Consider the following 13,461-nt stretch of genomic DNA (forward strand, 5'->3'; position numbering starts at 1 on the left):
GATCTGCTTGGAAGGCAATTCCAGACCATTGGTGACATAGGTAAAGCAGGTCTGATCCACATCCCTAGCTGCCAAATGGCATTCTGAGGGAGATGCTAGAAGCAGGAATGTTTGGAAGCCCAAATATGGGAGACTAAAAGCCTTCAATTCACCCAGAACCAAAGGTGGTTAGAGTTTCAAATGTAAGCACTGGCACATTGAGTTGAGGCCAGAAGTGAACCATGTAATGCAGAACAGATAGGCCCAAAGCTATAGAGTCTGGAGGTGAAATTTGGAGCAATATTTTTTAAATGCTTTCAATGGCATGTATCACAGAGCAAAATACCATGTTCTTTTGAAATGAAGATGTGTTAATTCTGAGCAAACATAAATGAACCAAAGCTGCAGATAATCCAAGTAAATGGTGAGTGTTGGTTAGCTTTCAACCAGAAACTCTCAAAGATGTTGTCTGGGGAAAGGTCACAAAGCTCAGGTCATGTTCTGAAAGCCCTGAGCATGTGGAGAATGTATTTCTGCCACATGGAATATCCACAATTGAACAATCCCTTTGGGATTAGATACCAGTTTCAAAAGAGTTGTCCCTGAGCATGCGCAGAATGTATTTCTGCAATACTGAATAAACCACAGGTAGTACCAGTACACATGGGATTAAGGGCCAGAGCTTTGAGATAACAATTTATGTATTTCAGATAGGTGTCTGATACTTCACACAGCACACAATTATTTTATGGCATTCACTGTTGCAAGATGTACTGATGGCCATTAAACATCAGTGATTTTAAAAGAGAATCATACAAATTTCACTGGGTTACTTTCATCCCCTGGCTGTGGGCTACCTGAAGACCTCTGGCTGGCCACAGAAAAAAGTAGGATGCTAGGCTTAGTGAGCCTTTGGTCTACTCCAAAGTGCTTTTCTTATGTCCTTACATTGACAGAGTGCTGCTATGTGATAGAAACAGGCAAGAATTTCCAGGGGTCAATCAACCTAGCCGAAAGTTGCCTCAGAATTCCAAATATGTTTGCTTGGTTAACACTTTGAACATGACCTTCAAGATGAAGACAACTTAAGGTTTAAGAATGAATCACATCCTTCATTAGAGGATCATTCACTGAAGAGAGTTGTGTCAAGAAAAAACTGTGGCTCAGATTTTCATTCAAAAAAGAACAACCCATTGTTTCCAATTGCCTGCCTTGGTGATTTCAATCATGCTCCTATTCAATTTCCCTCTCTTAACTCATGTGATAGCAAGTCAAAGGAAACACCACATTTCCTGGGAGCAATGCTAAATTCATGCTAGCCCGCCACCTTTTGCGAACATTTTAAACTCAGAGCACTGAATATAACCCAACTTTTAGAATGGTTGATTTGAGTGCTTCACAGTTCTCTCTCTTTTTCTCATCTAAGTACTATGTGACCCAATAATCTCTATGGCTAGAGTAATATAAATGCAATTGGACATCTTTAGAACAACTGAGCCATTTATTCCTTGCCCTCCATCCCCAAAAACTGGCAGCTGAAAATTGAATATGGCTCCCCACGATAATAAGTCAGAGAGGAGCTCTTGTAAAATGCAGTCGTTTCCCAAGGTATTCAAACAGGAAAAGAACCTTAAATTACCAAGCACTCCAAACAGACCAATTCGTTTCAAACGGCTTCATTTTGTGAAAGGGTAAAATATACTCTAGCCGTATTTAAGTTGCACTACATTGTTTGCTATAAATGACATCCATTCATCTGATTCAGTGTGGCTATAACTACTGACTTGAGTTCACTCTGTCATTTAGTGGGGAAATGAAGAGAGTAGAGGGTTTGTGTTGGAAATGTCAGGAAGGGGAGTGAGCGAGAGCTGAAAGACTAAGGAGCAGTAATGACAACAGCATCACCACTTTTTGTGACATACCTTGTTGCTGCCATTGTGTCCTTGAGAAAGTGTATAATGATTATAGCTAAGTTCCTGTGAGCAACTGTCACCCAAGATGACCATCAGTATTTCCTCCCTATAACATTCAGAAGGCTTGAACAGTCAGGTTCCAGTGTCTGTCTTGAGTCATGCTCGTGAAAACGGTAATGGCCCTTCTGAACCAGGGCCTGGGAGACCAGGGTTCAAATCCCCACTCAGCCATGACATTACTGAATGACATTGGGCTGGTCACTCCTCAAGTGTGATGTTGACTTCCTCCCTTATTATCTGGACCCACTGTGTGCCTGTAGGCACCTGCATGTTATGAAGGAGAAAGAACTTTGCTATTACATTAGATAATGGTTGTCTGTATTACACTTGGTTGATGTATTTCTGTTGCAGAAAGGGACAGGGAAAGGAAGGATAAAAAGCCAGATATGGGACACAAAGAACTGTCAGGTAATGTTCAGAGGTGAGTGTGGGACAATGAGTTTGGTAGGACTAGGGTGATGTGAGTGAATAGAAGCAACCTAATTGGCTGGGAATCACTTAAAAGTCCAAGGGAATAGTGGCAGCCTGATGGAACTTCATTTTGGCCTGACACAGTCAAGTAAGATGTTTCAGAATACTTTATGAATAGGATGTCAGTATCCTATCTGGAACAGGGCTTCTAGTCTTCAAGAAAGTGAGTAGAACAAGTTCTATAGCAGGGTTTCCCCAGATGTTGCTGGATTACAACTCCCATCACCATTTGACATGCTATCTGGGCTGATGAAAGTTGGAGTCCCAACAACATCTGGAGGACACCGTGTAGCCTAACCCTGTTCTATAGGAGTGCAGGTCCTCCTACCGTAGTTCTCCAAAGATGGAAGAAATGGATTTCCAAGCATTGCACAATTGGGAATCTCTCATAGACTAATATAGGTCCATTAATTTCAATGACTCTTAAGTTAGTTGGATACAGCCCTCTGTATTCTAGTAGCTGGGATATAAAAAAACTGGGAGGACAATATCCCACTTGGTTTCCTGGAAATATTTGGCTGGTCACTATTTGAAATAGGACAAGATTGGTCTTTGGTCTGATCCCAAAGGACTCTTCTTATGCTCTACCAGTTTGTTGTGATGACAGTTAACTGCCCTCTTTTCTAGTAGGCTTAGCCAGACAGACATAGATTTCACAGTTAAAGGACACGGATGGTCAATAAGGGGAAATGCTCCATGATACAGCTTTATGCAGCACTAAACAGTACAATGCTCACCTCTGGATAATTTAGAGAGTGAGGCAGTCACCCCGGAACCTTTCTTGAACACAGCATTAAAAACACAACAAAATACAAATGTTAGCTGACACTAAATTCATTTTTAGAAAGCTCTCAGAATTCTCTGCTGGGAAACCCCTGAAGTACTTAGTTACAGTAGCAAAGTATTAGTGTGAAATCTCCATTTTTCTCTTTTACACATTTTAATGCCAACACTGGAAAAGCTGCCAAGCTACCATGAAAAAAAACCTGAAACAGCTCTAATTATTTCATCTGTTCCACTCTGTAATTATAATATTCACGAACTTCAGTTGGTGTGAATTGGCAGAGTTCCAGTGAAAACCCAAGCTTTCACCAACTAATGATATGGAACAATGTCTTCTAGTTTCCCACTATAAAATTTTCTTTGTCATTCTTCATACTTCTTGCTATAACTCCAGAACTGAAAACACTAAGATTTCTGTTTACACCTTGCATTTCTTAAGAACCCCAGAAATGGAAATGATGGTTTGCTGTGGTTCTCCATTATCTTCAGGAAGACCTGTATTGGAACTAGAGAAATACATGCAGCTGCTTGTCTCCAGGAAAACTATGCAGATACATAATAGTGTTTGGAGTTTGGATTTGATATCCCACTTTATCACTACCCTAAGGAGTCCGAAAGCGGCTAACAATCTCCTTTCCCTTCCTCCCCCACAACAAACACTCTGTGAGGTGAGTGAGGTTGAGAGACTTCAGAGAAGTGTGACTAGTCCAAGATCACCCAGCAGCTGCATGTGGAGGAGCGGAGACGCGAACCCGGTTCACCAGATTACGAGTCCACTGTTCTTAACCACTACACTACACTACACCACAGAACACCACACTACACCACACCACTACACCACACTACACCACAGAAGTGTTTCTTCTATGTGATAAATATTGATTTATATATTATACAACAGTGTTGGAGAGGCTATTTAGAATGAAACCCTATTACCTTTCAATGTATGCTAATACTTTCCTTTATATAATGGATGGATTTCCAGTATATAAAATGTTGTTCAGAGGGCAATACCGATACCCCAGTCACCCAACTGCCCATCTTTGTGATATATTTTGACTAAGAGTTTGCTACATTCTAAATGTGAGTTAGTATCAATGAAATCTTTTTAATTATTCTTACTGAGATGTATACTCGTATCCACCTGTTTCATTTTTATCTGGGTTGTAATAAAATCTGATTTACAAAAAGATAAATTATTAGCTTATTCAAAGCTTATTCAAATATAATTGTGTCTTGTGTATCAGTCTTGGTAAGTAGGTTAGTTGAAAATAAATCCTTTGTAAATTAGTTGGAAAGGCAGGTGAAAGAGCAAATCATAATGAGTGTTGATTAAATGTTCATAATCTGCTTATATGAGAGCAGTACTCATAAGCTGCAGGTAGAAATCACCAGCTGAATGTTCAGGGTGGTGTTTCTCGGATGAAGAAAGATTAAAATGGGTTTCCAGATGGGATTGGAACACCAACTGGGGACTGGAAAATATATGGAGGAGGGTGTAGCTCAGCAGTAGCAATTTTGTGAGGTTACTGAAATTGTATTACTGTATTTACTAAATTTGTATTTATTTACTAAATTTGTATAATGGTGTGTGTATGCCAAGTCTTGTGATTGATTATGTGGAGTAGGGCTTACCTAGTCGCCTGCCCTGTATTTTATTCAAGTTGGCACCCTTGTGGGTACAGCACATCACATTACATTGTGATAGTTCTAGAACCTGAATCAGTGTTCATCTTTGCTGTGCTCTCCCTCTTTCATAGCCCCTTGACCCAAGCTCCTTTCATATTAGATGTAAGAACTGCTAGGAGCTTAGTGGTAGAGCTTGAGCTTGAGGTACAGCCCTTTCACACTACTTTATATGCTAGGCATCTAATCCAAAGCGAGCAACAGCAGAGCAACCATAGAACAACAATAGAGTTCCGTAGTGCAAGAGATTTAACACAGAGCAAATGTTCAGCTTCACTTCTCATGAATGGGATGCTGCTGTAAACAGGATATGTGCTATTGTTTTCTCTGCAGACTTTGTTAAAACCAAGCTATAATATCAAACTTCTTTAGAATCAGCATTGCTTGCTGGTAAATGGGCAAAAGAAAAATATACTTCAACCAGTTATTCTGATTTTTTTTTCTTTCTCACATTCTCCCAGGTGTTCCAAATTGCTTATATCATTTTAAAAGCAGCTAATGCACCACGACCTGGAAACTGGGTATTGGAACGTTCACTAGATGGTGTCAACTACGAGCCCTGGCAGTACTACGCTATCACAGACACAGAATGTCTGACTCACTACAACATTCTTCCCCGCACTGGACCTCCATCATATACAAAAGATGATGAAGTTATATGCACTTCATATTACTCCAGGATTCATCCGCTGGAGAATGGAGAGGTAAGATGGGGGAATACTGTCGATGTCAATATGCTGGCAACCACACTGCCCTCTGAATATGCATATTTTCCCATAAATTAATGTTTGTGCATACATAAGATCAGGAGTTTTCAAACATAGCCATAGTGTACTGAATAAAGTATATTCAGATACAGTATCTCTAAAATTTTATATCCAGTAACAGTGGCTATACTCAAGGTTTGCAACATCATTTACAGGCTGTGAAGTTAGGGAGCCCTCTTTATTTGATGCTTGAGTAGGAACATTTGCTCAAGGTGCTGGAGCAGAGCAAAAGGTGTTAAGCAGCAAAGTAGCATCTCACTCTCTTTCAGTGCCATGCCTTGGCTTGGTTCTCCAGAGTTCCCCCTTGTGAGCTCTACGTGTGCATCACATGTGGTCAGAGGGATATAGCCTTATGCCACATGGCTGAAGTTATGATCTCCCTGTGTGGTGTTTATGCAATTGTGTGTTGTGATTTAGTGCTGAGCTACACCCTGGCCTTTGGTCTCTCGTGGTGAAATAAATGGGAACTGTTTTGGTTCACTTTCCCTTTCCAAAACAATGGACAACCAGAAATTGAGCTATTCCTTGATATTCAAACTACCCCAATCAGTAACATGCCAAAATGTTTTATATTACATTTCTTGCAAATAATAAAAAAGTGTTTGGTAGGCTAAATCACATGCAAAAAATATGTATATTAGGAGAAACGTACACAAAAATTCTGGGCAAGCAACTGCAAATCTCACAAAATTGGCTGTCACAAATTTGTGAAAACCAGACAACAAATATGTGATTTTCACTTGATCATCCACATCAGGTATCTAAAGCAACAAATCAAGGATAAACTTAGCTCTCAGTTCAGCATGCAGAGGGCAATATAGTACAAGTTGGTGGCATATCCAGTATTCCACCGACATAGCACAGCTTTCGTCAAATTCTGTAGCCTCTCAGCTGATGGATCTTCTCTATAATATTGGGCCCTAAGAGAGTGATCAAATGGCAAATGTTCCATTCCTAGTTTGCATTTTTGAATATGTCCAAAGGGATTTTGGATGTGTCATTTCTTACTCATATGGTACATTGTGCACAAATCAGTGATGGATAGGTAGGTGATATGTTTTGTGAGGAAGTGAGTCATAAAGAGCTTCTTGGTTTTCAAATTATAATGAAAAGATTGAAATGAATGTATAAAATCAGATTTATATTTAAAAACATAAATGCCAAACAATATGCTGAAAAATAAATAAATGTGAATTTCCATGTCATACCACAAAACTTGGGTTTTTCCAAGAATATTTTGGCATAAATTTCAGGTTGCGTTGTTGGGTTTTATGATGGTTTAAAATTGAAAATTACTATACTCCACAGGGTTCTAAGGAGTTTGCTGTTCTTTATCTATGCTAGGATGCTAAGCTAACAATATTGATAATATGAAAAGAGCCATAATTGTGTGAGCTTTCCTTTCAGCACTAATTAAAACTATGTGGTGTAAACGTGCAGCTGCCTTTACACTACCTTTCCTCCTCATTTAATAAAATTTCAACCTTTTCAAAAGCTTTACAAAGCTGGCATCATCACGTTTGATTCCTGCGATTTTCATTTATCTGAAAACTAAAAATTAATGGTAACCATGGTGATTTTTGCTTCATTTCACTTGCATTGAAGCCACTGTTATTTGCATTTAATTTTGTTCTCTATAAAAAGCAGTTGGTTTCTTCTTTTTAAGGATTAGAACTTAGTGCCTATGTTTTTATTAATCTTGTTATGTAAAATTATTCTAGGGACATTAACTCTTACTCTTAATAATATCTTTTATTTTTCCTGTGGAAGATACGGGGCTTTTGTTTAACTTGATCTTCATTTAGGCTGAACTTTCTAACGACCCCATGCATTGCATTCTTCATTTTTATGATCCTTTTCAGTCTAATCAGTGAAATCAGAAATCAGCTCTGAAGAGCAGAGGTTTCTCACGAATTACTTTCATATCCGATGGAGGATGAAATCTAATTTGCTTTAGGTTCTCCCCCCCCCCCCCCGATGTCTGGTTCACTCATCCTCATGTCTGTTCCTCCACATGTATCCATATGTACACTCTGCACAGTTTCTGAGCAGGGTTTCTTTCTACCTGTCACACCCTGTTACCCATAGAGCAATACATTTAGTAGCTTAACTGAGAAGTTTTCTGTTTTCCATCATATTGCAATTCATTATGCTTTCTATCATTTCAATATTAGTGTTTTAATGACTTTTAATGACATGCAATATGCCAGCAAGTTTGGAAAACTCAGCAGTGGCCAGAAGATTGGAGAAGATCAGTCTACATCCCAATCCCAAAGAAGGGCAGTGCCAAAGAATGCTCCAACTACCGCACAATTGCACTCATTTCACACGCTAGCAAGGTTTTGCTTAAAATTCTACAAGGAAGGCTCAAGCAGTATGTGGACCGAGAACTCCCAGAAGTGCAAGCTGGATTTAGAAGAGGGAGAGGAACCAGAGACCAAATTGCAAAAATGTGCTGGATTATGGAGAAAGCTAGAGAGTTCCAGAAAGACATCTACTTCTGCTTCATTGACTATGTAAAAGCCTTTGACTGTGTCGACCACAGCAAACTATGGCAAGTTCTTAAAGAAATGGGAGTGCCTGATCACCTCATCTGTCTCCTGAGAAATCTCTACGTGGGACAAGAAGCTACAGTTAGAACTCGATATGGAACAACTGATTGGTTCAAAATTGGGAAAGGAGTACGACAAGGCTGTATATTGTCTCCCTGCTTATTTAACTTATATGCAGAATTCATCATGTGAAAGGCTGGACTGGATGAATCCCAAGCTGGAATTAAGATTGCTGGAAGAAATATCAACAATCTCAGATATGCAGATGACACAACCTTGATGGCAGAAAGTGAGGAGGAATTAAAGAACCTTTTATTGAGGGTGAAAGAGGAGAGCGCAAAATATGGTCTGAAGCTCAACATCCAAAAAACGAAGATCATGGCCACTGGGCCCATCACCTCCTGGCAAATAGAAGGGGAAGAAATGGAGGCAGTGAGAGATTTTACTTTTTGGGGCTCCATGATCACTGCAGATGGTGACAGCAGCCACAAAATTAAAAGACACCTGCTTCCTGGGAGAAAAGCAATGACAAACCTAGACAGCATCTTAAAAAGCAGAGACATCACCTTGCCAACAAAGGTCCGTATACTAAAAGTTATGGTTTTCCCTGTAGTGATGTATGGAAGTGAAAGCTGGACCATAAAGAAGGCTTGATTCTTTTGAATTATGGTGCTGGAGGAGAGTCTTGTGAGTTCCATGGACTGCAAGAAGATCAAACCTCTCCATTCTTAAGGAAATCAGCCCTGAGTGCTCACTGGACGGACAGATCATGAAGCTGAGGCTCCAATACTTTGGCCACCTCATGAGAAGAGAAGACTCCCTGGAAAGGACAGAGGATGAGATGGTTGGACTGTGTTCTCGAAGCTACCAGCATGAGTTTGACCAAAGTGCGGGAGGCAGTGGAAGACAGAAGTGCCTGGCGTGCTCTGGTCCATGGGGTCACAAAGAGTCGGACACGACTAAATGACTAAACAACAATGACATACAGGTTTCAGTCAGGATACTGTAGTGCTTTGCAAATAAAGCAACAATAGCACAAGAGGGCAGTGACTCATCCAAAAGTGTATTTTGATTACTAATGTCATGCATTCCTTAAGAAACCACCAGAATATGTAGCTTTGTATATTGTTTCCAGACTACTTTATTAACTCAAGAGGGCATATAGCAGTGCACATGGAAACTATAAAACAGATACAATCATACCTTGGATCTCAAACGGCTTGGCTCCCGAACAAATCGGCTCTCGAACGATCGAAACCCAGAAGTGAGTGTTCTGGTTTTCAAATGATTTTCAGATGCCAAATGTCCAGTGTGGCTCCGACAACTTCTGATTGGCTCCTGCAGCCAATTGGAAGCTGTGCCTTGGTTTTTGAACAGTTCTGGGAGTCAAACGGCCTCCCAGAACGCACTTTGTTCAATAACCAAGGTATCACTGTATGTGCACCAAGATACACAGCCACATCTCAGACAAGGAGCATACACAGAGGGCTTACAACATTCTCTCCTATGTCCCTGGGTCTGGCATTTTCACAAGAACTGCACAGCACATGCACCTTCATCACCCCATACCTCTGTAAATCCCAGGTCCTGTTTATCTTATACTAATCTTTGGGGTCACTCATACTGCAGGAATATTCATCAATTATCACTCATATGCATTAATATTCCTCAATTATCCCCATTTGAAATTTTACAGCTGAATGTGTGGCTGCACTCGGTTTGAAAGCATTGTATCTTAGGGAATGCAAGGTGAAAGTTGGTTCTGTGGCGTGTGATGTCTCCTTCACACCTATAAGCCAACACTTAATGACTTGTGTTCAAGAAACCAGATGGTAAAGATGCATCCATCTCCAGCCATAGTCCAGCATATCAGTCAGAATCCATGGGTGCTGACAGTTCTTGGGCATCTTTTCCACCTAGGCATTAACACATACCTGATTAGCTTCAGCAAGATGGCTGCATTATGTGTCCTAAGACCATACCTTGGAACCTGATCCTGCTCAACACTGCATTCATGAATTTCTTCTCTGCTGCAGTTGGGGATAGTCAGATGTCGTAAATGTGAATCTGAAAGAGTCACATTTGTTTGGGGGATTTTTAATTCCAAAATAATACTAAGTTAGCTGTGCTTTACTTTTAAGTTACATCTTCTAGTCTATTGCTCATCCCTTCCCATCTTCATTGGTAGCTGACTCTTGCATGACTTTTTGTTGTCTATAAATTTGAGTCCTATATGTATAGGTCTACATGGTGACTGTTCCTGGGAACAAAAGCAGTTTGCAAATGAATCATGTCACTGAATTGCTAACACCCTGAAATCCATGGGTGAGGTTCTGGATACAACTCAACCGCTGAATGGTAGAGGTAATGGTCATAATAAGATCCGTTTTTAGTGTGCATAAGCACATATCTTTTATTATCTGAGAGTGACTGGTGAACTTTGTAATGTGAAGCTATATTATACAACCTACCCTATGAACTATTTCCTGATTTCTACCTTAAAGGGGGACATCAGAAGGCACCTGCACATTTTCCTTAATCAAACTGCATTTGATTGCCTGGTAAGATTATAGGTAAAAGCACACTCCCCATGGAGAGATGGAGAGTATTAATGCAGTATTGATTCTTCATAAGTACAGCAGTGCAGTAAAAGGAGTTTTAAAAGAAGCTATTAGTTATGAGAAAGCAGGAGTCAGGCAAGGACACAGCATCCTGGAGACAGATATAGGCATGGGTGTTGGATATAGATTCTATACTCAAAGGTGTGTATTGTTTGTAAATCAATGCCATTTAGTATTTTTAAGACTCTCTCTCTCTCTCTCTCTCTCTCTCTCTGTGTGTGTGTGTGTGTGTGTGTGTGTGTAGAGTGACAGAGATAAAATATTTTATACTGCCCTTCATCTGAAGATCACATAAGAATACAAAGTAAGAACTCAAAATACCTAATCATCATCATCATCAACAACAACAACAACAAACCACAAACACATCTGAAAGTCCATAGAATGTTTATTCAGCCAGAGGCCTGGTTATATGGTTATATATTTACATGGTTACATTTATAGTTCTTTTTCATTTGTGAGAGGAATACAGGAGCACAACTCAGTGGATTTAGTATCTGTCTGCATAAGGTTCTAGAAACTAAGTAACATTAGTTGCTTCAAATTATTCTGACAGGGACTGGAGTATGAAACAAAGGTATATTGTATGCAGAACTGTGGCATAAATATGGATCCTGCTCTGGATTTCTTCTTTTAGACAATGTGTTATCCCAAACTGTTTCACAGGGAATTTAGGAAACACAGTTAATGCTCAAAATTATTATGCCAAGACAACATTCAAAGAATTCAATAAAAATGTAGTTTCTCACTATTGTTTATTTCTGCCAGGAGTTTTGCTATTATTTATCAGTTCAGTGGCATAAAAGTCCTGGCACAATGAAGAATATCCCTAGTTCAAATAAACTAAAGAAATGTCAGGAGACACAACATGATATTTCTGTGTGCTTTGCTCATGGAAAAGCACAGATAGAAACAGAATTTAGTAACAACCTTGAGAAAAGCATGGTTTTATTGGGCTTCAAGTGTTATTTGTATATGTGCTGGACAAATTCATCAAAATAAGATTAAAATTCAGCATCTTTCCATTCTGATGTGAAATATGGTAGCTTTTCAAGTGGTTCCTCCGTACTCTCAACACTAGGTCCCTCCTGATACAGCACAAAGATAAGTGCTGGAGGATAACTTCCTGTCCCTATAAAACTGATTTAACAAATGCGTCAGTCTTTGTTTAATTTGGCTAGCCAAACGGAAGCTTGAAAACACACATTTAGAGACTGAAGGGAATCTAGAAATCCATAAACAACTCAAAAGGGGATAGAATCAAATAAAAAGAATCACGCCACCAAAATTTAGCCACAGTTACAGATTGTATAGAGAAAGGCCTCAGAGAGAAGCAGTGGCACTGTAGCTGTGCTACTGCTTTCATCTACCATGTGCTCATCTGCTAATACCTGGATCCATTTTTAAGGCCCCCCCCCCTTTGAAATGTAGGTCTTGACTCCTTTTGAAAAACTCCTTTTTTCTATGTAACTCATTCCTGAGCTGCACTAATGTCAGGCCAATAATGTCAGGAGTGCTGAACTCTGGTACTTCTCAATGCCTCTCTTAGATCTCCTTCATTCCTTTGCTGCTTGAATAGGTGTTCAGGACAAACTGATTGGCTGATAGAGGAAAGCATGGAGAGAAGGAGAAAAGGACTTACAAATGAACTGTAAATCCAATTCTCCCCACAGCCTGATTTAATCCTTTCACACTGGGAGTTTCAGAGTGTCAACACCATAGGGTCAAAGGGTCGACATTTCTACAAGTACTCAAAACTGAAACATATTCAACTCAGCGTGGTTTGAAAAAATCGCTGTGACATCGTGCTGCCCAGTAAAATTGGTTGAATATAGCAAATGTAATTCCTACCCAAAAAAAGGAAGCCAACATCTACCAAAGTGTTCTAAACTCCCCACCATCTCGGTATGCATGTATATGAAATAAACCCAGTGACCCTTCCATTCTAATAAATGTACAGTGGTACCTCGGGTTAAGAACTTAATAATTCATTCTGGAGGTCCGCTCTTAACCTGAAACTGTTCTTAACCTGAGGTACCACTTTAGCTAATGGGGCCTCCCACTGCCACGCCACTGCTGCACGATTTCTGTTCTCATCCTGAAGCAAAGTTCTTAACCTGAGGTAGTATTTCTGGATTAGCGGAGTCTGTAACCTGAAGCATCTGTAACCTGAGGTACCACTGTACTCTTTTTTTTAATACTCATATTTCATGCTTCTTTTTCATGGTTGCTAATCTTCTCAATGCAGGTCTCAGTACACAAAAGAAGGGAGAAGGTTTGACATGGCGTGTCTCTGGTCAACCTGTTGTTGTTTTTCACTCGTACATATACAGGAGAGAGAGAACTGATGATCAGCTGTCTGTTGTGTGTAGGCACTGCTACTTCAGATGGCTCTAAGCTACTGCTAAGCTACAAGCTCAGCAAGGCTGATAAACAACTGATTTTTAGATGTTTTAATTTGCTAGAAGCCACCCAGAGCGGCTGGGGCAACCCAGTCAGATGGGCAGGATATAAATAATAGAAGTTGTTGTTGCTGTTGCCAGATGCCACAAGTGGGTTCCAGCTCCACTTTGGCATGAATTCTGTGTTTGAACAATCTGCTTCTTAATAAAGGCTGGGCATTTCTCAA

General features: G+C 39.9%; 1 protein-coding gene across 10 annotated transcripts in view; it reads left to right on the forward strand.

The window, feature by feature from the left end:
* LAMA2 (laminin subunit alpha 2) overlaps window positions 1-13,461 on the forward strand; it is a 453,343-nt gene that overhangs the window by 199,406 nt on the left and 240,476 nt on the right. For all 10 annotated transcript variants that reach the window (XM_083731000.1, XM_083731002.1, XM_083731004.1 and 7 more), the window contains exon 4: window positions 5,354-5,596. In XM_083731000.1, the coding sequence (XP_083587126.1) occupies window positions 5,354-5,596 (243 nt within the window). The remainder of the gene's footprint in view (window positions 1-5,353; window positions 5,597-13,461) is intronic.

This window comes from Podarcis gaigeae, assembly GCF_964106915.1.
Source record: "Podarcis gaigeae genome assembly, chromosome: 3".
Lineage (NCBI taxonomy): Eukaryota > Metazoa > Chordata > Lepidosauria > Squamata > Lacertidae > Podarcis > Podarcis gaigeae.